The sequence below is a fragment of the Labrus bergylta genome, chromosome 6, assembly GCF_963930695.1.
Source record: "Labrus bergylta chromosome 6, fLabBer1.1, whole genome shotgun sequence".
NCBI lineage: Eukaryota > Metazoa > Chordata > Actinopteri > Labriformes > Labridae > Labrus > Labrus bergylta.
The window spans coordinates 21,534,765-21,560,983 of NC_089200.1; the positions used below are offsets into that span (position 1 = coordinate 21,534,765).

The following is a 26,219-nucleotide window of genomic DNA, read 5'->3' on the forward strand; positions in this document are numbered from 1 at the left end:
ACTCCTGTGGGCCCACTAAATGGCTCTATTCTCCTGTCAACCCCCCTGTTCCTTTGACTCTCTCTCTCTCTGCCCCTCCAGGGTGTCTTACTCCCCCCCTTGAGCCTGTCTGTCTATGCCAGAGGGAGGCACCGTGGGAGTTTAATTGCCCCATATTTCCATGAAGCCAAGTTCATTACATTAACAGCTCCAGCCCACGCTGCATACTTCTAACCTGCTGCAATTTGTTTTTGTATTTATTAGGCTGGCAGAGGGGCAGCTTCCCGCTCACGTTGGGTGGGATGGAGAAAGAGACAGAGACAGAGAGAGAGAGGAGTTGGGTGAGCAAGAAGGTCAGAGGGCGCTCAGCAGGCATAGGCGTCCATTGTGATGCAGCAGCCGGGTGGTTGAAAACATGACGGGGAGGCTCCAGCAAGGCCTCGCCAGGGTCACTCCGGTGGTGATGCGAAGACATGATGGACAAGGGGAAGGTCAATGAAAGTGTTAACTCAAAGAGTAAACATCAGGGACGACTTTTAGAATTCATTTTCAAGAATATAAGAGTTGAACAGCGCCTTAATCATTTTACAGTAACAAAAACAACCTCATTACTCCAAGCTTTAGCATACTTTAAGACCAAGCTGATTAAAGGTCCATTCTGTGAAGTGAAAGATTTTTACTGAAATCAAATTTAGGCGTTCAACATACACACAAAAAAACAGAGTTATCAACTTTCAGCTGATCTTATGATTTTACATCTCACGATGTTCCTATTTTTCTCCTCTCTCAGAGCTCTAATCCAAATGTCAAAACAATTAGCACGCAAACCTCTCGAGCATAAAAATAGCAAATAGGAACTATTTTACTCAAGATTTGGTTGAGACCAAACCACTGCAAAAAGACAGTGAATATCCTACACTGGTATTAGAGTGGCCAAAAAGGGACTCCAGATGAATGCTAATGTTATTCTGGGTCTGCTGGATGTAAAAGTAGGCACCTGTCTGCTAACACATTTATCACAACAATTTACAGAGGTGATTATATCAGATTTGTGTTTACAGCTTATTTAGCTGCTGCCCATTGGCCAAAAAGACTAAACCAATGCTGCTTTAAATTTGAACATTAGGAAAATTAACATACATTCTCTACCTTTATCAAATCAAATCAAGTTTATTTGTATAGCACATTTAAAAACAGCTTCATCTGACCAAAGTGCTTTACAGGCAATGCGTAAAAGCAAGAAATAAAATATTAATCTATACATATGCCCATACATACATATATATACACATATACATGTACATACACGTACATATATATACACATAATACACATAACATAATTATTATTATGATGATGTTCATTTGTCAACCTGGATATGACCAACACAATAAAAGTTTGCACACTATTCCTAAACAGTTCAAATTACAAATGTATGATGATAACTAAACATCACTGTCCGTTATTGCTTACTTCTCTACAAAGAACTATATTTACTTACGAGATATACTTAATTAAATATATTTATTAACACAGCACAAAATGAAAAAAACGAAATAGGCTACAAAAAGAATATAATTTCAGGGCCTTCTAGCTAGGGCAACAAAAATCACTGACATAGCTGGCCCCCTTCAATTCATTTTGTACTCTACTGGTGCAAACTAAATTACATTTAATCAGACAAAATTACACACAGTGAACCTGCAACTTTAAGGTCCCTGGAGACATGAGTGAAGCGCCTTTGAAAGACATACGGACAGAAAAGAATTAGAAAAGATCCTCTCCCAGCATGATTCTTACATTACCAGCAATATACAGAAAGTGATTGTGACACACGTGTGCACACACGGGTTTCATTCATGAATTTCTCTCTGTTCCTCCCACTAAATGTACGGTTCGCAAAGTACTGATGGTGGGTGATGACTCATGCAAGCCCTCTTTCACAAGCCTTGAGTTCCCAGTTTGCCGACACACGATGTTATCACATTCGAAAAGAATAAAAAGCCTCTAATTCTGTGTTGCAAAAGTGTGAAATAGCTCCAAGTCTCTCAGCATAGTCAATCAGAGACAGTATGTACCCTGTTTTGTTGTGCAATGACTGCGATGATACACTCAAAAAACCACCAACTAATATGAAGCAGCATGACAAAATGAATCAACTGAAACTCTGCCAAGAACCATGAAGAAAGTGGAGAAGTACCAAGACAAAGAAGGACAATAAGCAAGAGAAAGACATGGCCAACAAACACAGTGATATACAGAAAGGTGCAAGAGAAAGTTAAAGCAAGACAATTGAGAGAGAGCAAACAGAGAGAGAGAGAGAGAGATAGGCTGAATGCAGCATGAGTGAACGTCTCTGAAAGTGGATATGAAGGCGGATGAGCCACGCCAACCTCCTCTGACCACATTAACAGAACCTAATGGAACGGCTGGCTCCAAGAGGCTTCTTCATCCATTATCTGACTGTTGCCCCGCGCAACCATAGAGGCTCACGGCCTCAGAGGCTGTCATACACCAAGCGCTCCCTTTTTCTTTGTCTTATTTCCTCCGGCCTTAATGAAAATGATTATTAAATCAATTCCCTGGTACGTAAAGAAGAGGGCGTGATATTGCCTCCAACAGACTTGTGGCAACAAATGACCGTAAATCAGCAGGGGAGGAGAGGAAAAGGATGGTCATATCTTGTATTGAGACTCGGCCATCATGTGAGAACACAATCCAGATCCATAGCGGATTGTGTTAAGAGAAAAACAACAGTTCAAACCCTCAGACTGAAGCTCACCTCTTTCAGTGTAATTTAAGAATTCAATAATAAGTCATTCTTTATCTTGCATTACTTTATTCCTGCATTGCAACTGCGATGCTAAAACACAAGAATTGTCTCATAATAATCAGTCTGACACATTGGTTGGGAAAAAGGCTACTGTCTGAATGTTATCACTGACATGAAGACATATCGCAATTCCTGCATTTGATAGTCCTCAAATAGAATTCGATCGAAGTACAGTCTAATGGTTACTTCTCCACCAAACATTTTCAGCTCAGATCAATTACTTTTGTTTTTGAGAAGCTATTTGTATGAACTTGCATGGTGGCATCGCTGATTCAGACACTTTGTTTTCCTGTGATTCTGGAGATCTTGGCCTAAATAAAAATGTGGAAGCAACCTCCCTTTATATCATGTCAACTTCAGTGTCATTGAAAAACCAGTTACTCCAAAAAAATATTCCAATCCAGCTATGCTGCAACACTATTGCTTTACCTTTAACAAACATCGCTCTGACAAAAAAAAGGGAAAGAATTGCAGCATAGCAAAATTGCTGGTTTCAAAATTGTTCCAGTAACTGGCATTCATTTACAAGGGAATGCTTTTATTTTCAAATATTGTGTAGTATTCACTGGAGCTGGTGTGGTATTACATGAGAATCTGCAGGTTATTTTACGTTTTGATTATAACTTCAGGGGTTTTGAAGAACAAAATCACTGGTTTTACATGTATAGATATTTACCAGGAACTAAATGAGTACCTGTAACGTATTGGTACATCAGTTCATCGATTGTGAAGCCTCATAAAGATTCAAATGTTTGTGATAGTGTAGCCCCTGACTACACTGCAATATCATGGATACCTCTCTGTCATCCAAACATTTACCCATCAAGCAGAACCTTGTTGTTTTTTAAGCTTCTGTGAATTAACAAGAGGATTATAAGGGGTGGTGTTTTGAGGAGAGAATGACTCAGAAGAATCGGTCCAAAGGTCTCAAATAAAAATATCAGCACTGTGTACTGATAGTGGTGTCGGTGATGCCAGGAATTGCTGCCTCTCACAGTATATCTTTGGTATTCTGTAATTCTGACCTTGTCACTGAGCACTCTAAACACTTGAGTGTGGTGAGAAAATGACAGCATCCTCTGAGAATGGGAAGGGGCCACAAACTGAGGGAGGGATTCTTACATAGGCATGCTACACAGAAACTGCTTACTTACTGCTAGGTAGCTAATCTCTCGTTAATCCATGGTACTTAACCAGAACACACACTGACTGCACCTTTTGTATGGTCGCACAGAGAAAGTGTTTTTCTGCGGCCGGGGGTCAGGAGTAAAGGCTGGACTGATTCAGGACATTCCCAGGGGCACTGCAAAAAAAATGAGGACACTGAACAGCTCATGCATTGTGTGTGTGTGTGTGTGTGTGTGTGTGTGTGTGTGTGTGTGTGTGGGTGGAAGTACCTTTGAGTCTTCACTATAGGTGACACAGAAAATGTTCCTGTTTAGAGACAAGGCGACACCAATATAACTTCACTGCAGCTCACCAACCATCCATACAAAAGCATTATTTTCCTCTTGAGACAATTGCTCTTTTCTATTTTTGTCCTCTTATATTTATGTCAGCTGATCTGAAAATGATAACATCTCATTTATGTAAAATAATTACATTTAGTTTCAACATCCTCTGCTTTGGGGTTTGTCTGCTGCCTGCTCCCTCACCAGCCAAGGCAAGGATTACTCGTACAACAGGAAATAATGACGCCAAGGTCCATTAAGTGGGATGGCAGGACATCATATCATTATAAGTGGCATTAATCTGCCACTTAGCAAAACGGCCTCAGGTGGGGAGGAAAAAGGTGAGAGAAAGAGAGAGAGAGAGAGAGAGAGAGAGAGAGAGAGAGAGAGAGAGAGAGAGAGAGAGAGAGAGAGAGAAATACGGTCTGCTGTTTTTCATTATATAAACTGTGATCATAAATCTTTTGTGTAGTTATGGGAGTGAGTTTTTGCACCATATTTGCACCATTACAAAACCACAGTTTTCAATTCTCTAAAAATGATATTATGGGATGGGATTAGTTTATATAATGCGCCCAAGTCATAGATAAGTCATCAGAACATAGGCTATGTGACAAATGAATAAAGGATTACAGATATTTTAGACCAGGGGTCTCCAACAGGTAGCTCGGGCGCTACTGGTAGCCTATAGGTTGACTGACTGTGTTAAAAATATGACGATGGTAAATGCCCCTCTTCCCACTATTCATATATTTGACCCATAAAAACAAGTATGAAGTACTAATGCTTTCTTGGACATTGATGTGAAATTAAGATTATTGATAAGCATTGGTTTATTGCAATTTCACACATGTATAAACAGTGGCTTAATTCAGCTGATGTGAGCTATGTAAATAAATGCAAGCGATTTGATGCAAGTAGCCCTTGGCCACTTTCATTTTTTGAAAGTAGCTCTCACATGAAAAAAGGTTGGAGACCCCTGTTTTAGACCATATAGCTAAGAGATTACAGAACAATTTAAGCGGCAGCAAGAATAAAACGTGACCTTAAGCACCCAAACTATTACAAAATATGACACATTTGTTGTATGAATGTAATTTCTCATGGCCGAGGAGTGCTAACAAGAAATCCAAGTGCAAACTTTTGGAAGATGTATTTCATATTTGATTGTGTCACTCTTAGACGATACTCTCTTATACATTCCCAAAATTACATTGTAGAAAACGTCTTGTTCTTATTGCTCTATCCTTTCAGTGCCAAAGGCTGTAAGGAGAAGTTGAGTTGTTTAAACTTGTGTAACTTTTTTTTTTTTTTTTTAAGGAAATCAGATGTGTAAATACTGCAGAGTAAGGATCAATTTACATTCTGAGATGTATGAGCCTCAGCTCTAATGCAAGATGTTAAAATGATATGATGCAGCCTACAACACCAGGAAGCATTTGATATGAAATCCAATTAGACTGCATCACCAATGTCTGTCAAATGTACACATTTTGAAATTATTATTTTGATTATTTCTCAAACCAACCTCACCAAACAACTCGTCTGTGCTATTAAAATGCAATTGCTGTGTAGCAGATAAACTTTTATGATCCCATCAAAGGAGGACCTCTGCCAGACTGGACTAACAGCGCCACCCAGTGTTGTTTGAACAAAATGCGGAACTTCAATATAGCTGTCCTGTAAGATCCCTGAAAGGACCGCTGATTGAATACTTGATTAGCCTACAGGATAAATAATCCACATTTAAAAAAAAAAATAATAATAATAAATAACAAAATAAAAAACAACAACAGTGGGTTGAACTCATTTTAAGAACCAGGTCAGGTATGTTGTATTTGCGATACACTCCGCAGTCCAGAGTTACGGGTTGTCCACATTTTGTGCCTGATCACATTCTCCACTTTCTCCGGCTGTGGTTGGCTGGTGAGCACATCCGGGTCTCCCAGGCTGTCATAGCTTGCTGAGAGAGCAGACAGCTGAATATATTGTGTGTGTGTTTTTTTTGTTCTTCCTTCAGCTTTGCGTAGAAAAACAGTCGCCACGATGTTTGAGGAGGCCAGTGAAGTGTTTGATAACATGTTTAAATCCTCGTTTCCCCTCACCTTCATCGTGTTTATCCCCGCGGTGCTCATCCTGGTGTCTCCGCTCCCGGCCGAGGCGGCACATGAGTTCACGGTGTATCGCATGCAGCAGTACGACCTGCAGGGGCAGCCCTACGGTAAGTCTGCTTATTATCACTCTTTCTTTTCTTTTCTTTTTTGTATACGAGACTACAGTTAAACACTTCAAAATTCACCTGAACGTGGTAAAGCTCTGCCTGCGACTACCCCGAACCCTAACCCGAGTTATCGTCTCCAGCTGATGTTCAGTAAAGCGAAGCAACATTTCAATGACAGCTAGCGTGCTAGCTAGCTATCTGACTAGCTCCTGATGTAGCATAGCAATGCTACAAGGCAGTGTCTAGTTAGCTCATTTAAAAAGATTACTGCTTTAATGTAAATCAAAGTAACAACGCAGAGTGTGGTATCCCTTATGTAATACATATTACCCATTTTGTTATTATTAGAATGGATTGGTTATTTAGATCAGTGTTTTAAAATACGTCTAACTTTATGAATGAACACAAAACGTTTTATTTGATTAATTAATGATTTAATAAATTGATTTAGGTAAACAACTGTGAATATCTCACGTTTGTCAAAGTGTACAGATGTCAGTATGCTCTTTATCTCTCAGTATTCCTGACAATATGATCATGATAAGGGATATCACTATATATATATTAAGTTTATGTATAATGTACAATTATACAATTCATTTAGCAGACACTTTTATCCAAAGCGACGTACATCAGAGAGTAAAACCAACACAAGCAAGGATCTAGAGAAAAGGAAACAAAGTCAGTAAGTCAAAACGATCAGCTTTGAGTCTGATTGGACACACAGGTGCTGACAGGAAGTGACCACAGGTGCTGACAGGAAGTGACCACAGGTGCTGACAGGAAGTGACCAGAGGCAAAGCACAACATTTGACGTCAGTTCTTGAGAGCTCTAATCAGTATAGAAACCATCTTATAAGTCATTGTTATCAAACAAAAACAATCGTGACAACCATCATCATCATCAATAATATGGAGACCATCATCATTAATTTAGTAGGTATTCATGGAAGAGCTGGGTCTTTAGCTTTTTCTTAAAGGTGCAGAGGGACTCTGCAGATCGAATGGAGTTTGGAAGTTCATTCCACCACCGGGGGGCGACAGAGGAGAAGAGTCTAGTCAGAGACTTAGGACCCTGTTGTGAAGGTTGGATCAGACGCCTTTCATTGGCGGAGCGTAGTGAGCGGGAGGGAGTGCAGACCTGATGTGTAGTAAAATACAGTAGTTTATGAGCAGTGGGATTTTTCTCTTCCAGGTACCAGAAATGCCATCCTGAACACTGAGGCCCGTACTGTGGAGGCAGAGGTACTAAGTCGCCGCTGTGTTATCATGCGGCTGGCGGACTTCTCTTATGAAGAGTACCAGAAAGCCTTGCGACAGTCAGCTGGTGCTGTTGTCATCATCCTGCCCAAGAACATGTCTGCTGTTCCCCAGGACATAGTACAGGTAATAAAGCACTCTGTTATTATAAATCAGTCTCGTCCACGCTCTTTTCCACTTTCATTGTGTGTTCGTAACTTTGCTTTCTGAGCTATTAAGCACATCTCTCCATCAAGCTGGTGATGCATCAATGTAAATGTCATCAGCAGATATGAGGAGAAAAATTAAGGCTGTTAATACAAGTTGTTTTGTTTTTTTTAACTTCATGGATGGTACAAGAGATGAGTAGCATCCCTTCCTGCCAAACTTTATTTATATTGCAGAGCTGTTCCCTTCATCATAATCACCCCAAACCTGTTTAGTTTTAATTGTCTTTGTTCGTTTGTTCTGGCCAAGGACAAATTAATCTTAAAGGACCATTTCTTAGCTTACAAATTTAAAGGTCTTATATGCGACTTTTGATCTTGTAGATGTTGCACTGAAGCACCAGTATCTCAGTCAGAACAAAACAAAACTCACTTAAATCAGATTTCTTCTTTCAGTTTAAAACCATCAGCATCTGATGCTCACAAATACCAATGTTAACAATGCTCTGTGCTTGTCAAAATGTTATCCTCTTTGTTTATCCTGTGCAGCAGTTCATGGAGCTTGAGCCTGAGATGTTAGCTACTGAGACCATCGTCCCTGTCTACTTTGCCATGGAGGATGATGAGCTGCTGTCCATCTACACCCAAACCTTGACCTCCTCCTCGTCACAGGGCTCCTTATCAGCAGCTGAAGGTAGAGTCATTCTGTCTGGACTGTACCTGCTGTTCGCTCACTTTCTGTATTATTACACAGAAATTAGTATTACACTTATGATTTGGACAAGTGCTCTTCATGACCTTAAAATCTGCAAATCAGTCAATAATAATTATCTGTCTCCTCTGTTTTAAAATAGTGCTGCTGCATACGGCCACCGCTAACGGCTTCCAGATGGTGACCAGTGGAGCGCAGAGTAAAGCCATCAGTGACTGGGCCATCACAAGTTTAGAGGTGAGAGGCTGAACGTCGCAGTCATAAACACAATCTTATTCAAATGTTACTTTGAGACACGTGAACATAAAGATCTAAAGAATAACAAAAAGCTGCTTCAAGATACCAGATTTCTCTGATTATAGGCTCCAGTATTGTAAACCCACTGTTCTTATCATTTAATTATTTGGTCTTTAGAAGCTTGTTTGAAATGTAAGAGATTCCCGTTTACATAAATAACCTCAATAACAGCAGAAACAGAGGGTTTCAGGGCCATTTCACCGTAACATCAGACAGAACAGAAGTTTGTGCTGTTGACTTTCAGCAGATATATTCTTGATTTAAAAACTGTATTGTTGCTTTTCTGTGTTAGTTTAAGTTTAGTATAGTTTTCTTTCTGCGCGCCTGGTCGAGGTTCCTCCCACAGCCAACAAGCATGAAGATGAGACAAACTCAAACCGGCTCTGAACGAGATTGTGTTCCGGATTACATATTTCTGGTTTAGTGATATCAGAACTATTTCCCTGTTTAACCTAATGCTGTTTGAATGAATTTACTTAATCCCTCGATAATGTTTCTAAAGTTTTCTCAAGTTACATTTTAAAGAAAGAGGTTAAACGGCACAAAGTAGGCATTGGGCCCTCCCTGTTGTCTAGGCCAATCATTTGTGAACTGATGCGTTGATACATTAAGGTGTAATTGTTGGTTTAACCATTAAAAATGAATATAAATTGTTAATCAACCACCAGTTTTAAAGATGTACTAAGGCATTTTAGAGCAGGCTGTTTAAATACATTTCTTTAATAAAATATTTAGTGTTTTCTGAACATGTGGGTGAGAATGAAAATCACAGAACAAAAACACTTGTATGAACCGAATGACTAGAACTGGATTCTAAAGTGATTTCAAATGGAGTTCAGAAATAATAAATTATAAGACTATAGTTATACTTTACACACAAACACACCCCATGCTGGTGGCCTGGCTGGACATCAGTTGCTCTGTGTTTGCTCTCAGAGTAATTGGAGTTAGATTTATGGTAACACAAAAGTCTTAACAAGGAGATTATGAATGCTCAATTTGAGTGAATGTAACTCTTACATTTTTATGCTCAGACTAACAAGAATATTATAGTTCACTTCACAAAGAGATTTGGATGGCTTTCGTCATTGTTTATATTTTGGATCCAACTGTTTGAGTCAGAATGGTTGCAAAACAAAGCAGGAATGAGTGAAGTTTTACTTCAGGACTTCCTAATCTGAGCTTTGTCGCTTAATCAGAAAAAAAAGAGGTTTAGTCTTGACTGTGGGGGATACGGTGAAAGACTGAGGTTTTTACTTCAAAGGTCTTGTCAGGAGGTCAGCTGTGACTGTAACCCTCTGTGCTCTGCCAACATTTACTCCACACACACGCTGACTACAGTTTTTAAAAGGTAGTCTAAAACCTCTGTTTTTAATCCCCAGGGTCGTCTGGCTGGCGTTGGAGGAGAGGACTTGCCCACTATTGTTGTGGTTGCTCACTACGACTCCTTTGGTGTCGCTCCAGTATGTTCAATGCTTCTTTTCTCCTACTAATATGCCCTGGCTGATTTAAAAATATAAAAAACACGGGAATTTGGCTGCTGGGGGAAAAGTTAATCAGCTAAAGAATGCAGGATTCTGTTAATGAAACATTTTATTTATACTCACAGATTAGTTAGACATGGAGTGTCCTCACATGTGAGTCAAAGTGTTGTTGTCATTCAGGGAAAAGACAGTGATGCTACCTGGCTGTAATGTCTCTCTCTGTGTTGTTGTTCCCAGTGGCTTTCGTATGGAGCGGACTCAAACGGCAGTGGAGTGTCCATGTTACTAGAGCTGGCTCGTCTCTTCTCCAAACTTTACACCTACAAGAGAACGCACGCTGCGTGAGTTCTGGCCACAGCACTGAAACTGAAACTATTGAGCCTCAAATAGAAGTTAAACTGATTAGCACGTAGCTGTATTAAAAAGTACAATGTCCCATTATTCCACACATTCATAAAACTCTTAGCTGCACTCAAACTGTCTAAACTGTACGTATGATGAAATTAAGAAGTGGTTTTCATTTCTGTCTTGAGGAATGAATCTCAACATAAAGTCTAATTGTTATGTCCATTACATTTGTTTTAAGAGCAGTGCAGTACTCTAAAAGCTTTCTGAAATCACACAATGATCACTCAGCTGGCTGTAAGACTCACAACAGACTGTTAAACTCTCATAGCTGTCAATAACACAGCACAGGCTCATTCTTTATCTAAATGTCTTTAACAGCTGAGTGGAAGGAGGAGTTCATGCAGTGCTTAATAGGAAAGAGACTTTATATTCTCATGTTCATTTTCTCATCAATGTTCGATAAGGCATCTGCTTGATTTACCAACAGCAGTAATATTAACTGATACAATTACTACTCTGGTCTCCATGTCCACACATCCAAGTATTCAACCCTCTCCTTCAGGGGATCGTTTCCTTAATTTGACTCATAAGTGACTCACGTTGTGTGTTCAGGTACAACCTGCTGTTCTTTGTATCTGGAGGAGGAAAGTTTAACTACCAGGGCACCAAACGTTGGCTGGAAGACAATCTTGACCATACAGGTAACGTCACATGTCAAATACAATTCTTCCTCTTTTTTTTTTTTTTTTTCAATCAACCTGCCATATTATTAATAAATGTCAATAGTTTTATTATTCCCTTTTCCTTGCCACATTCTTCAACATCTCCAATAATAATAATGTCATCAATACCTGTCCCTCCCTTTAACCACAGACTCCAGTCTGCTGCAGGACAATGTAGCCTTCGTGTTGTGTTTGGACACTCTGGGGAACGGGGACTCCATGCACCTCCATGTGTCCAAACCCCCTAAAGAGGGAACTCCTCAGTATTCCCTGCTCAAGGAGCTGGAGATGGTAAGAACCCTAAAGACTTGATTCACATGAAGTACAGTCTCTGTCTATACAATCTTGAACAAAAACATGTCAGAACAAACTTAATGGGCAGCAGATCCATAGATCCATACTTTCTCGAGACATATATTCAAATATGTCTGTCTTAAAAAAGCAGATTTTATTTTTTTCTGAAGCCACTTCATGTGAGTTCTGAAGAAAGAAAGCTTAGTGAGTAATTAACGCATAAACTTGAATATTTTCTAAACCAATTCCAACACGTGTACAGGTTTGTTTACAGTTCAGTACTACAGATGCCCTGGAGGTTTAACATACATGTGTTTTAAAATTCTCTTTTAAGGCTTTTAATTTTTAACTGGAGAGAATGAAACAGCAGCATCTGTTTGATTATATGGTACACTGAAGGACTATATTTCTTTCTTCCATGGTCTCTCAGGTGGTCTCCAGTCAGTACCCAGAGGTCAAGTTCTCCATGGTCCACAAGAAAATTAACCTAGCAGACGACATGCTGGCCTGGGAACACGAGCGCTTCGGGATCCGTCGGCTTCCAGCCTTCACGTTGTCCCACCTGCCATCCCATCGCCTGGCTCAGCGCTCCAGCATCATGGACGTGCGGTCAGTGTCCCCCTCCTCTCGCCACGGAGCGGGAGAGCCCCCTGCTGGGTGGGTTCATTACTGCAAGTCTCTGAGTCACCAAAAGAAATGGGTTTTTGTCCTAAACAAGCTCATTTTCCCTCATTGTTGTAGACCAGTTCCTGTTCCATCATGTTAAATCCTTCCTCCGCTTAAAGAGAGGAGTCATGTGGCCAGTGCACATTTAACATCACATATGACTGTATTCATGCACTTCAGTCAGATGTGGAATCAGCGTGAGGTTATTCATTTGCAGCCTTTTTTTTTTATTGTGGGGGAAACACTTTTCATCTCTGTTTTTCCACATGCGTTTTATTCTATTCCTTAAGCTCTCCATCTCTCGGTCCTGCTGTCCATTTTTAAACCATTCATGTGTTCTGTGATAGTTTCACACTCAACCAATAGGTTATTTTCTTTCTTAAATTTGTGCATTTGCTCTCTAATGGGGTTCCTCAAGGTTAGGTTCTCTTCTCTTTTTATTTTATTTTCAGTTCCCTGTCTAACTGTCTGCACGCTTGTGTTTGTGTCCTATAGGCCTCATGTAGATGTGAAGAAACTCAGCAGGAACACCAAGTTGGTAGCGGAAGCCCTGGCACGGGTCATATACAACCTCACTGAGAAGGTAAACACACAGATGGTGAATGTGCATGGACTATGGATATTTGATCTGTTTTGAAGTTTTGATGTGACATGTTGTGTCTGTGTCTACACAGGGGGCGCCTGGAGACCTGAAGATCTTCACTGAACAGATGGTAAGTTTCTATAGCCAGCTGCCTTTCCTCTTTAAATCTTAGTCTACATAAAGCCCATCACAGTGGTTGAGGTTAAATCATGGGTGATTGAAGGTACTTCTTGTAACTTCAGTTTAAGAATAAAGTATCTGTGAAAGATCAAACCTACAGATAAACAGCTTTTTCATATGGATGAATGCATGCTCACGTTACCTACAGTACTATATGTTGAAGATGAAATGTAGAAATGTATTGCATGAAATAAAGTAGTGGTGTTGAGTTCGGGACAGCTGTAGCCAACCAGTAGGGTCTGCAGTCTTTAAATCGATAGGCAGGCGTTTCGATCCTAGCTCCTGCAGTCCACATGTTGAAGTGTCCTTGGGCAAAATAATGATATCTTTTTAGCGGCGTGTGAATGTGTATGAATGAGATCAGTTAATACTAATAAATAGCATCCTCTGCCATCAGTGTATGAATTTGATGTGAATGGGGGAATGTGACATGTAGTGTAAAAGGACTTTGAATGGTCATAAGACTAGGCTGGATGTAAATACAGTCCGTTAACCAAGAAATGTAGAAAGGAGCGCAACCTGGAAGGAATTTTAAAAAAGTGTAGGTTAGAGGTTCTCTTTGGATACAAGCAGTCATAGGAAGAAAAAAAAAGCAAGAAAAAGTCCTAGGGCACTCTCGTTTAAACTATTAAATCTAATGGTCAGATCTTGGATCCCTCTGAAACACAAATTACTTTGAAGCGCTGAGCTGGTTATTAATTTTTCATTGTACCAATTCCAGAGGAAACATTTACAGTTACCATCATGGCAGTTGTTATATGTTGTTTTGTTTTTTTTAACATGTACGGTGAAAATAAATCTTCATACATTGTTTGTTTATAGAGTTGTTACTTTACCATCCATTGTCCAGTCCACCAACCAACCACATCTTTAAAGCCGTAGTTAGCAATTACTGATTGCCAAGAAACATCTCCATGTAAAACTTCAGTATTTTACGGGCAGAATGTGTTTTAGTGTTGCTTGATGTGGTTATTATATCCTATATCCATTTTTACTATATATGGATTCCACAGACCCACACGTGGCTGTTTAGTGTGCAGCTCGCTGGTCTTTAGAGCGGCTGTGCTCATATAGTTGTGTACCTTTTATTTTTCCTGTCTTGTTCGATCAGCAGGTGCAGGAGGAGCAGCTCTCAGCGGTGGTGGACTGGCTCACAGCACAGCCCCGAGCCGCTCAGCTGGTGGACAAAGACAGCAGTGTGGTGTCCACTCTGGAGTATCACCTCGGACACTACCTCAAAGACGTCAAGAGACACTATGTCAAAGCCGACAAAAGGTAAAGAGAAGGACGGAGACTGAAGCACTTATATTGTGAGCAGAGGTACAGTTTCAAGATGGAAACTTTATGTATTCATCATAATGCTTAAAAACCAAAAACATTTTCAACCAAGTCAAAAATGGTATGTCCTGTATTTCACATGCTTGGTCAGCTTTATCACACTGTCAGAATGAAAGCCTTTTAACTTGCTCCTCCTCAGGGATCCAGAGTTTGTATTCTACGACCAGCTAAAGCAGACAATGAATGCTTACAGGTAAAGAGCTCCTCTTCATCCTCGTTGCTTTAGCGCACTTCACACTTATTAAACATAGCTTTTGTTAAAAGCTCCTCCCAGCCATTTGTAAAGTTACTAAACCATCTAGTCTGCATTTAGTTATTTACAGAACATCCAGACATTAAGAACCAATATCTTTCTTGATATTTCTTTTCCTCCTCTTGAACTCTGTTTCTTTCTCTATCGCATCCTCCAGAGTGAAGCCTGCTATTTTTGACTTGCTGCTGGCAGTCTGCATTGCAGCATACTTGGGGATGATGTATCTGGCCATCCAGGTGAGTCAGTGTATTCATGCTGTAGCTCCTCTCACACATGCACCACATCACATACATTATTGTCTACATTTTCATGTTTAAAGCATCTGTAACAGATATTTTACAAAATGAAAGTGACTTTTAGATCTTTATTTAGCTGTCCAGCTCTTTTAAATGTACCCATGCTGCTATCAGAGCAACTTTTTGTCACAGTAGGGAGCTTTTTATGTGCATTTTACTTAATTGGCACTACATGCTCAGCCCAAACAGCAGACGAAGTAAGATCAAGGCTATCTGCTAGATATAGTGAAGCATCATGCATTTTAAAGGCATCAAATACAACAAAAATAATGTCAATGTTGGACTTAAGTCCACATAAACTTTAACTTTCTTAATAAATAACAGTGATGCTATTAAACTGCTTGATCTCATTATATTAATTGTAAATTGGTCTCAAGAGGTACAACAGTTCACACCCAGTAACATGTTGGTAACAGAGAACATGGCACAACTCTGTGCTGTCATAATAATGTAAAGGCAGCAGCAGTACAATGTAAAGTAATAGAAAAATATAAATTTTGTTCCTCAGAGCACACATCATTTTGTCATTAATTTATAATCTCTTGTTCAAAGATAAAAAAACAATATGTGGAAGATAAATAAAATAAGTTTTTTAATTTTCCAATGTGAGAAAAATAGAGATCAGAATAACGTTAACAGTGTCCCTGCCTTATGAGTGTAGTTTGTGAAATCAATACAGAACTTTGTTGGTTTGTGTGCGGATGTGTTTTGGGGTTTTCTTTTATAGACCGTCAGCCTCTTCTCTCCTGCTCCTCTTTCAGAACTTCGGCATCCTGTACAGTGTCGTCCGCAGAATCACCCAACCCAAAACAAAGACCCATTAAGGTGTACAACAATTTTCCAGATCTCACCCTTTTCCTCCAGTCGAGACACTTTAGCCAGTAAGAACAAGTGTGCTGGGCAGAGCTGCTGTCGTCATGATGGTTTTCAAACCAGCAGAATCACTTAAACATCCCTCATCCGGATCCACAAACTATGATGTCAGATCCTGTCCTGCTGCCAATTGAATCCATTTGGTCTGCTGGACCAGAATAATCAGGAATCATTTTTCACTTGCCCTGTCTTCAACTCCGACGTTTTCTTTCATTCATTTGTAATGATCCCTTACCTTGGAACGTGTGTTTAGAATTTGTCCCCACCTTTAAGATGAGAGTATCTGATGTTACTGTTGCAGCGCTCACTCTTCCATCTTCCTCTCAGTATACTATACAAGTGATTATTCTGCCAAACGGGCTTCATGTGAGGCCATAGGCAGCTACAGGGAGAATCTGAACACAGAGTTAAGAACCGAATGTCTTTACCTGAGAGATGCTCCCCTCCTTTTCTGTTAAAGGATATGTTTATTCATCAGTCTGTCTTAATACAATGCCCACATTTCATAAAAAAAACACTATCAGAGTTATCAGTCATGTTATTATTTGTGTCTCCACTGAGAACTCCTGAATCCACAGTCTGTGAAGTTTTACCACTACACCTGATCCATGAAAAGCATTGATTGAATTTCAAGAGAATAATAACAATTAAGGATAATGATATTAAGCAATGCACATATAACAAACTATGAACAAAAAAAGAAAGAGAAGCAAAATACCTGATGATCTGGACATTATTCTTCTTGTGAGAGGTGAATAGACCTTTCATCTGGCTCTCCATCTCTTAAAGTGTGTATGTGCTAGAATTATTTTTTAACTCCGACCCTTTGAGGAGAGAAGAAATGATCACAGGCCGATCACATCCACAGGTGAGTATGTGAGTATTGTATTGGGACAGACCTTTTAAACATGCAGTGAAAATGACTCCTATAATAACGTATTTCAAGTTTACAAATAAGGCTAGTTGTCAGAATGAAATTTAGAGTGGTGTTTAGATAGTCCTGATTCTGTTGCCCTGGTAGTGATTTTATGAATGGAAAGAAATCCTCACTAAATTATAGTTGTACACCACCGCCCCTACTCGGCATTTAATATAAAAATAGTTGTAGAAATTTAAACCTGATTTCACCCTTTTGTTTCTTGTTCTATTTTTAACATTGTTACCTTTCTCTGTCGCAGAAGGTTGTGTTCTGTTGCTGTTTGACCTGGTGTGTCTTATTTCTACTTCGCCTTTTCTTTTCTTTTTTTTTATCTGTAATGATTTCAAGCGTCATGCTGTTAAGGCCATCTGAAAGCTCATGTGTAGGTTAGTTGTCTGGCATCGAACATGTTTTTTTTTTGTCTCCCTCTGCTTAATCAGAGCACACGTGTGTAAAGTGTGCAGGAGTTCAAAGCCAACACATCGGGATACAACTCCCCCTTACTCTTTTTTGTATCAGTGAAAACATGTTGAGCTGAACTTTGACCTTTTTGCTGACCGTAATAAAATGTGATTCAACTGAAGTCATGAAGTTTGAAAACTGTTTGAAGATACTGGTTAAGCCAGCACTGCACTATTTACACACTGGATGTCTTAAATGGGATTAACAGGAAGTTGTTTGAATTGAATGGGGAAAAGTCTTAAACACTTGGTAATTACATTTCTTAAGATGTTGGTGTTGGTTAAATAAATACTGCAGTGTTTCCTCGACCTTATCTCTGCCCTGGTCTTGCCTTGTTGTGGGTGAATGATGTTTCCATATTTTCTGTTTTTCTGCATGATTCCCCCCCCACCCAACAACCCTCCAACGCTCCCAACCCTCCGCCTCAGTATCAATGACAGGATTTTCTTTATTCACCTACAAGAGTGAAATACTTTGTGGTACATTTTTTTAATTTATTGAATCAGTTTTGTTTTGTTTGTGCACTGAAATTAACTCTCCACCGGTCTGAACTCTGTTTCATCTTATCCACAACACTTGATCTTTGCAATGAAAATGATATCAGTTGTGATTTCAAAAAATAAAGTCAAATAATAAAAAAAAAAACCAGAGTGAATGTGTTGTTTACTGACATGTTTTATTTTAAGGGAAAAAAGTGAAATGATAACATTGGCTGAATGGTATTAAAATCGCATAACAAAAGAGCAAGAATTCGTCTTTATCCAAAGGGTCAGATTCAGTTTGACAAAAAAAGGGTCAATTTGTATGAATTACAGCACATATCAATGGTCTTTAATCACATATCATTAAAATACACTTTGACTTAACTAGAGTTTTAGTTACCGATTCTTCCAAGAAAGTCATAAAAATTCCCAAATTCTCCCTTCCCTTTTTCTAATTTTTGATCTACTAATGAACAATAAAAATAATACTAATAAATTACAGTGCAATTCATGAGAAATACCTGCAGAGCTTTTTTGCTCTCCTTCACTACCAGCTTTCCTCGTCATCGTCACCAGCTCCCACAAACACTTGGCTCATAATTGGGGTGGACAGTTCGGCACAATCAAACCATACGCTAACATCCTGTGTGTCATGACGGAGCGACGCCCAAGACCTAGTTTCGATAGACAACTCACATGTTCCAAAACCTCCTCTGGAGTGAGGAGTAAGCTGCTGACTTATCACTTATCACCTCTCCCTCATCTTGTTTTCTTTTGTTTATGTAAGCAAACAGAGTCAGAGACCATATTCATATCAGATCCTTTTTTTTTTGCAACATACAACCCAAGTGCACTACACTTTGCAAAGTTTGCAGTTCTCTGCTCAGTTTAAAAACACTGCTTTCTCTAATCATCTCCTTATTGTGTCTGTGTTGATAGTTATGTATGAAAATCCCTTGCAGCCTGGCGATATGAACCAGGAAGCGAAAGGGTCAGGGTTGAGACAATGACTATATTATGCTCTACACACAAATACACAACACAGCTTAATTATTTTTGATTTATCACTCTGTCCTGATCAAGTGTATCCAATCAGGAAGTGATGAACCTATTGATGCTCTGCATTACTGCCTGGTCTTCTTCTCATCACTCTCTGATCTCCTGTGTGCTCATTTCGTCCTATGCAAATGACGAGGTTAGAGCCTGGATATCAAATATCAGCAACTTCTATGCCAGGTGAGTTGTCTGACTGAACTAAGCCTCATGAGCCGCGCATTTATCTAAAACTTTATTCAAAGATGACAAAGACTGTGGGCCAATGTGGTATAAATAGGAATCAGCCAAATTGATCCAAAAGCAAAATATTCTTTAATCGATTAATTTAATATAAATACACATTTCTTTTTAATTTATAGAATGAAGCAGTCTCCTGTGAACACCTGCTTGTAGCAGCAGGTAGTTCATGAAAGTAAATAAAGACAAAGTAATCACGCAGCATATTGAAGATTTAAACATTGCCATAAAAAGCTTTTTGATTGACCACATTTCCCAAAATAACAATAGACACTGGTTTAAAAAGTTCAGAAATGTGTTATTGTTTGATATTTCTTTGTCAAATCGCCGCTGGCTGTAAAAGTGGCTCTTCCGCACATCACACCACAGGACAGATTGTAGTATGACAAAGTGGGAGGGATTGAAAGGTGCTTGTTTTGCATACAGTACCTTACCAGACTTCAGGGAGAAGTCCCACCTAATTCAGATCACAGGTCTTTGTGGGTTTACTGCACACTTCACTCCCCTGTCACCTGTCATCAACAAATAAAAGCAAACTATGGATGCTTTCTCACAGTTGAGTTTGCAGAACATGTCCTGCTATAACACCATGCTAGTAAAACCTGTAAGCCATGGGGCTCTGATATATTACACAAGGTAACACGTCTGATAAAGCATGTTATTACAGTACAGATGTCAAGGACTACAGTAAAACGAAGTGTCTTATCAAATGAGCCAGCACTTAAATTCAAAGGAAGAGATCGGAGACTAAATCCAGATTGTAATGAACACCACGACTCTCCCTGGTCCCTGGAAACATCTGTTCTGAGCAGACAGTCACCGACTCATCACACACAGCAGAAAAACAACACAACTGGGAAACCAACAGTGCTCTCAGAGGAAAACAAAAAACAAAAACAGCAGCAATTCCAAAAAACAAGAAACAAATCAACAATAATAACCTGAACTACATCAATAAAATATGTTAATGTAAAATTAAAAAAAATGTTTGTACTCCCCCCCCCCCCCAAGTGCAGACGAGGGGATAGTGGAAGACACAACTAAAACAAAATGCTTTTTCTGCGGACTGATGACATCTGCGGCCTGCTCCAGCAGCACAAGCATGCTGTTCATCGAAACAAGAGCTTGAATTTGATCGAGAAGGTGGAAAGAATAGAAACGTCCCTTATTTTCTACAGCGGCAGCAGCTGTTTCCACTGACACACAAACACACAGGAAACCAGTGAAACCACTTGAATTAAATAGATCCCTATTCACGGTAGTGATTGATTGATTGTGTTCAAATAATACAAGCTTTGTGAGACTAAAAATAGACCCACATGTAATTTCTTCACGTCTTGAAGTGTTTCTTGAGATAGATCTTAAATACAGACAAAAAAAAAGCCATATAAGGGTAGAGCACACACTGGTTTGTATGTGTTTGGCAGAAAAAAAAATCTTTGTGTGTTCAGTGGCCACCGCTGCTGCTAAACAGAAAAGATCACTTTTTGGACAAGTTTTAGACGTAAATAAAGACATTATGATTACATACGAGAGGATTTTTTTCTTCAATGTTTGTAAGACAATTTCATAGCATATTTCCAAAATCATTCGATATCATGCATTCCTGAATACCATAATGTGTGCATACATAATGTTTTTATCATACGGATTTTTCATCTTTACACAAGTTCTGGGCTATTGTTCCAATTTCCTGTGAACCAGATAGCCACCACCACCCACGACCTGGTTAAGAATGTCATTTAGATCCTTATTGTTTTAACAAATCAAATCATGATGATGACGCTGAAACCCAGTCAATCAATTCTAGCTATATGCTGTCATTAAACCAGCAATCAGCTTGTATGCCTTCATGTCAGTGCAGCAACAGATGTTTGCGACACAGAGGAAAGACTAAACACAGAAAAAAAAAAAAAGAAGATTTGTCTATACAAGTCAAAATGTCTGACGTCAGTTAATCGTAAGAAGAACAGGTAAAAAGATAAAAAGAATTCAAAGTGAGAGGTGAAATGTTGTGAAACTAAGGAGTTTAAAAGCTTCGGCTACAGCCATTCTCTCCGCGCACGCACATGTACCTACACACACCACTAATGGACGCAGAGAGAGGGCAGAGCTGTGTGGGCGCCACCACTGACTTGTGCAATGATATGGAAATCAATACATGTGGTGAAACAGCATCAGACAACACCAGGCAGTCTCTCCTGCATCACTGTCGCCATGAGAGGGAAAACTAAGAACAAAGCTTTGTATCCCGTGTGACTCATGTTTTTTTTTTTTTTTCTCTTCATGTCTGGAGTCAGAGGGGATGGACGGAGTTTTTAATGCAGATAAAGGAGTAAAAAAAAAACATTTCACTGACGGCGAACACACCCTTCAAAATCAACATATTGCTTCTTCACCAGGTACCTAAAGGTTACAGTCGGTCTAACAGTCTACAGAACCACTACACGCCTGAACCTTTTTTCTTATCCGGGTGCTGCAGAGTGCTGCTGTTCAGGGTGACAGTGACGATTACTCCACCAATTAACTACTGTACCTGACAATCACAGTCCAGCTCTCACTCAAACGGGTTTGTTTCTACTGAGTCTATCAAATGTAAAGTTAGCGACAATAAGACAAAAAGTCACCTGAAAAAAACATTCACAGTGCTCTAATAAAAAAATTTAAAAAACTGAAATAAAATATCAGTGATGAAATGAAATGTCATAAACAAATAAAAGAGTAAATATGTATCGCAGCCTAACTTGTTTTTTTTCTCATTTCTTGTCTACTGGTGACACTCTTCCCTTCAGCCACCCTTGAGGCACAAGCAGTCGAGGAGGGCGTCTTGTCTTGCTTTGTACTTGCATCCCCGTGCCAGGTGGTGGAGACAAAGAGCCTGTTATAGATGCTTCTCCTTGGTGATCCCATTCTGCACGTGTTTCCTGTGAGAGACAGACAGAGAGAGAGAGAGAAAGACAGACAGACAGAGAGAGAGAGAAAGAGAGAGAGTGGACATCATTGGTTCAGGCAGCTGAGAGCGAAGGAGTCTCGGACAGGAAGAGGAGAGAATAAGCTTGTCAGGTGAGGTGATCAGCAGATGTGAGGCTTTAGCAGGCAGAGGGGATATCTGCAGGGTTCAAGGCCAGGCAGATAAGGTGAGCCACATAATCACATCTCCATATGGTCTCAGGCTCTTTGATCCTATCTAGCTGTGAGGGCCGCTGCTTACACAAGCTCAGGGGGGAGATCTCCTCCAATGTGCATCAACCCCTTGTTTCGGGGGGGGGGGGGGGGAGAGAGAGGGTGCCTGCCCCTGCTTCAGCTACCTAATCCATGGATTTGAATCCAAAAACACAGGGTAGAAGCGCTCTGTTTTTGTTTTTTTGTCAGGAGAAATTAAAAGAAGTTTGTACTTTCAGGGTCTTCATTGATGGTGGTCAAAGGCTGCAATGATAATCAGCATCAGGTGATAGAGGGAAATCTGACAGAGAGGGGACTAAAGGCAGCTCCTCAGATAAAGACTGATGAAGCCATGACCTCCGATAAAGACAACACAAACTGATATACTTCAGTTTTAGTCAACTTAGCCTTTTTTCTTCAAAGCTCGATATCACAGAGCGCTGATAACTCACTTACACATTCAGAGAGACCCCTGTTACACAACACATTCGATTTTTGAACCATCATAATATTGACTGTTAGGACAGATTAGTTAAGGGACACTGGCCTGATCGTCAAGAGTACAATACCTGAAAACAAATGAACAAATTGTCCTTTTTGCTCAACCAAACTAAAGTGACATTGAAAAAGAGAACGAAACATATATTTAATTCAGTGATAAAGAAAAGTGCTATGTGTGCATTTTCGGAAAATAAATAGGCTAAATAAATTTAGTATATGCATCTGTGCTCATGGTTTTAGCAGCACTGATAAAAAAAACTCCAGATTATTACCATAAAAAGTGAGCCGTCTTACTACAAAGAAAGAACAGATAAAAATACTTCAGCGTGTTCTTCACTTTTTCAGAAAGTGTTTTTTGTATTGAGCTCATTTGAATTTATGGAAGGATTTTGTTTACTAGTGGTAGATACACCACTAATAAAGTTATTAGAACACTCTTAGCTAAGCGAGATGCTAACACTATTCCCATAAGCCTCAGCTGAACTGTTTCAGCACTGATTATCAAGTAAAAGCATGCTAACACACTTTACCATGACGGTGAACATGTAACAACCACACTGTAACTAGTTAGCATTTGGCTGATAAAGACGTTACATTGAACAGTCTCTCAGATCAGCTAGAAAGGCTGCAGCTTAAAGATAGAAAAATATGTCTGCCTCAAACATTTTCAATGTAACATTAATTGAGTTAATTTCATAGTTTTAGGAGTAAAGCTCAGTCCTCAGCCTGGCAGCATTGTGTTGCCTTTACAATAAGAATTTAACACTTAAAAACTGTTACATTGCAACAGGCTTACTCAATGATTTATGAATGTGGCGACTACAAATAGCACCTTAAACTGCTGGTCTGGTCTCCTGCCAAACCTTCTCCAAGTAAAAACAAACTCAACATTTGTAGTGAAAATCTGCCAGCAGTTGGCTGCTGATATTTTCCCACCCTGTGCTGAGGTCTCTCTATCATATTAAACACGTTTCGGTGAAGCTTACCCCTGGGCAGAGATGTGATGTCCAGCATCATCATCATTGGATTCTGCCTCGTGCGCTCTGAGCAGTCCCGCTGCCACCCTGCTGCCGTCCTCATCCTCGTACTCCCTGACGTCGTTCACCTCTTTCATCTTTAACACCTTCACCACAAAGACCACGATAAACTAGACAGAACAGGGAGAGAAGAGAGAGAGATCAGTGGCCTATACCAAGAAACAAGTTTAACATACCCAAAGCGGGAATTACGCTTCATTCTAAAACTTCTAAACAGAACTACAAGGCTCTGGTGCTTTTTTTCAGTCTCTGTTGAAGGATGATATCAGTGATTATATTAATTAATATATCTGTAAAATCAGAGAAGACAAAGTGGTCTCCCTCCTTGCTTCCCTCTCACGATCAGCTGATGATCAAGAGGGCGGGGCTTTTCACAGGATGATCCCAAACATTACTACTTCCAGAGCAGGTTAAGTGTTCAGCATACGTTACCATGGTGATCTTAGCCGGTAAGAAGTGGACCACCTACGTAGTACTAAAAATCCCAAATGAACCCTGAAGCTACCCAGATAACTGGAAATTCTGCTTAGTAGATGATGACAAGTTTTCATAAAGGCAAACCACAAAGCCAGCTTCTCTGATTTGATGAAAACAAGCAGTGTTTCCTCACCAAGAACCAGTAGATGTTCATGAGTAGCAGAGCCAGAAGAAGAGCGTTGAAGAAGAAGTAGAAGGGTATGCTGGGGACAGACTGGAGGCTGGATACACATGTGGCGTACAGCACTTTGAGAGGGAACCAGTAGAGACGGAACCAAAACCTGAAAGTGATGGAGACCAAAATCAACTGACACTAAAAATGCCATTCATGTTTTTTTTTTTTTTTTGTTTTCAGTGTGCTTGTGAGTCAGCTAGAAACATGAAGATAATATGTAGCTACCATAGCTACACAACACTTAACTTACCATAGCTACACAAAACTTAACTTGTAAGGGAAACATACGGGACATTTGAGTGTGTTTGTGAGCCTCACCAAGTGATGCTGAAGCTGACAGAGCCCATGTTGGACAGCACGTCGTTGAGCAGGTAATATCCTCCCTGCCTGGACTTTAAGTAGACGTTTAGCTTGGTGAACTCCAGCTGGATGTCATTGATGTCGTGCAGGAACAACACCAGAATCCCAACGTTGTGGTATCTGAAGGGCAGGGAGTACAAACAGTATGTCTTTATAAATACTTTGCACTGAATGAGGCATCTGTCAAAGGAATGTTTGTGCATCTTTAAGAATTAAACTAACCTTCTAAAACATGTAAAGCTTCAAATATTAAAATGATTTTGTCTTCCGATACAGTAAGCAAAGAAAAAGAGAAGACGTGATGCAGTTTATTTTGAAGGCGTTTTTCTGTCTCAGCATTCTTTCATTCAGATTTTTTTTTTTTACTTTTCTAAAGAAACCCCCCCGCAGTTTACACTAAACTCTTATTTTGAAAGCCAATTTTGACATTAACGTGCCAGAATTATTGAGATATAGAAAAACTACAAAACATATACTTTGAAAAGCCATGAATGCAAAATAACCTTCATTTAATAGCAATAAAACGCAAAAAAAACATTAATTCATTTAATTCATCATCATGCAGGAAATACATGTCTTGAAAGTCCTCTCTGTACTTTATATAGCACCACTCTGCCTGTCGTGCGATTCGCTCTTCCACTTCACGGTTTAATTCAGCAAAGTGAGCGATACGCAGCAAGCTTAAGGCTTCCAAAGGCTCAAATTGTTTTGTTTTTTTCCCACATTGGAAAAAAAACAACTCAGCAGACGGCAAATATTGCTCTGAAACTATAGAATAAAAAAGTATTCCGTGACTGATATGCAGCTGATATGCATGTTTCAACAGTGGAGGCCAAACCAGGCTGTTGTATTATTCACGTTTATATTGAAGTTCTCTTGACAAAACGTCTTTACAGAACAATGCTTCAGCTATGCAGTGGTGAGGGGTGTGTGTGTTTAAAGAATATGTAGAGAATCAGCCCTACATTATCCTATTCATAGAAGGTGAGGACATACCTGCAGTAGGTTAGTTTATATATTTATATTAATTGTGCGTGTTCACAAACTCCTTCAGTGTGATCACCTTCCTTCCCTTCAGTTCTCCAAACACACACAAACACACAGCTGTTCCATCTAATTACAGCGGTTTGATGCTCTTTGTCTCTTTCCGTTTCTATGTTGTATATTTTAAACACTGATTACCCAAAGAGCCAACTCAAGGCTAGAGCTAGACAATAGCAATAGCTTTGAACTCTCAGTGCAGCGCATTGGTGTCTTGTTTTTTATATAGAAACTACGTTCAAATGCATCGTCACTATTTGCCTGATTTGCTATTTTGACAGTAGCCTATTCATCATTTTGTAAAGACGTCCCATTATCCCCACTCGCGTTTGAAAAAGGTGATCCCATGGAGGTTTGTATTTAGCTTAGCGTAA

At 39.6% G+C, this 26,219-nt stretch overlaps 2 protein-coding genes across 6 annotated transcripts in view; one reads left to right on the plus strand and one right to left on the minus strand.

Annotated features, from left to right (window-relative positions):
* Positions 1 to 6,192: 6,192 nt before the first annotated feature.
* On the plus strand, positions 6,193 to 17,770 carry ncln (nicalin). Of its 5 annotated transcripts, none has more exons than XM_020654505.3 (15): positions 6,193 to 6,484; positions 7,680 to 7,870; positions 8,440 to 8,584; positions 8,745 to 8,839; positions 10,282 to 10,362; positions 10,621 to 10,724; positions 11,344 to 11,432; positions 11,605 to 11,744; positions 12,178 to 12,404; positions 12,909 to 12,996; positions 13,088 to 13,126; positions 14,288 to 14,451; positions 14,654 to 14,707; positions 14,925 to 15,003; positions 15,825 to 17,770. In XM_020654505.3, the coding sequence occupies exons 1-15, from the start codon at positions 6,310 to 6,312 to the stop codon at positions 15,885 to 15,887; spliced, it is 1,734 nt and encodes a 577-aa protein (XP_020510161.1). In that variant the 5' UTR covers positions 6,193 to 6,309; the 3' UTR covers positions 15,888 to 17,770. The 5 variants fall into 5 exon arrangements, with proteins under 5 accessions (XP_020510161.1, XP_020510163.1, XP_020510164.1 ...); XM_020654507.3 differs by having other exon boundaries at positions 12,178 to 12,356; XM_020654508.3 differs by having other exon boundaries at positions 12,178 to 12,356; positions 14,291 to 14,451.
* Positions 17,771 to 17,974: 204 nt separating this feature from the next.
* The window catches only part of cers1 (ceramide synthase 1), a 30,374-nt gene continuing 22,129 nt past the window's right edge, over positions 17,975 to 26,219 (minus strand). The window contains exons 4-7 of the mRNA XM_065955994.1: positions 24,763 to 24,924; positions 24,403 to 24,550; positions 23,742 to 23,902; positions 17,975 to 22,016 (exon numbers count right to left, since the gene is read on the minus strand). Of these exons, the coding sequence (XP_065812066.1) occupies positions 21,974 to 22,016; positions 23,742 to 23,902; positions 24,403 to 24,550; positions 24,763 to 24,924 (514 nt within the window). The 3' untranslated portion in view covers positions 17,975 to 21,973. The remainder of the gene's footprint in view (positions 22,017 to 23,741; positions 23,903 to 24,402; positions 24,551 to 24,762; positions 24,925 to 26,219) is intronic.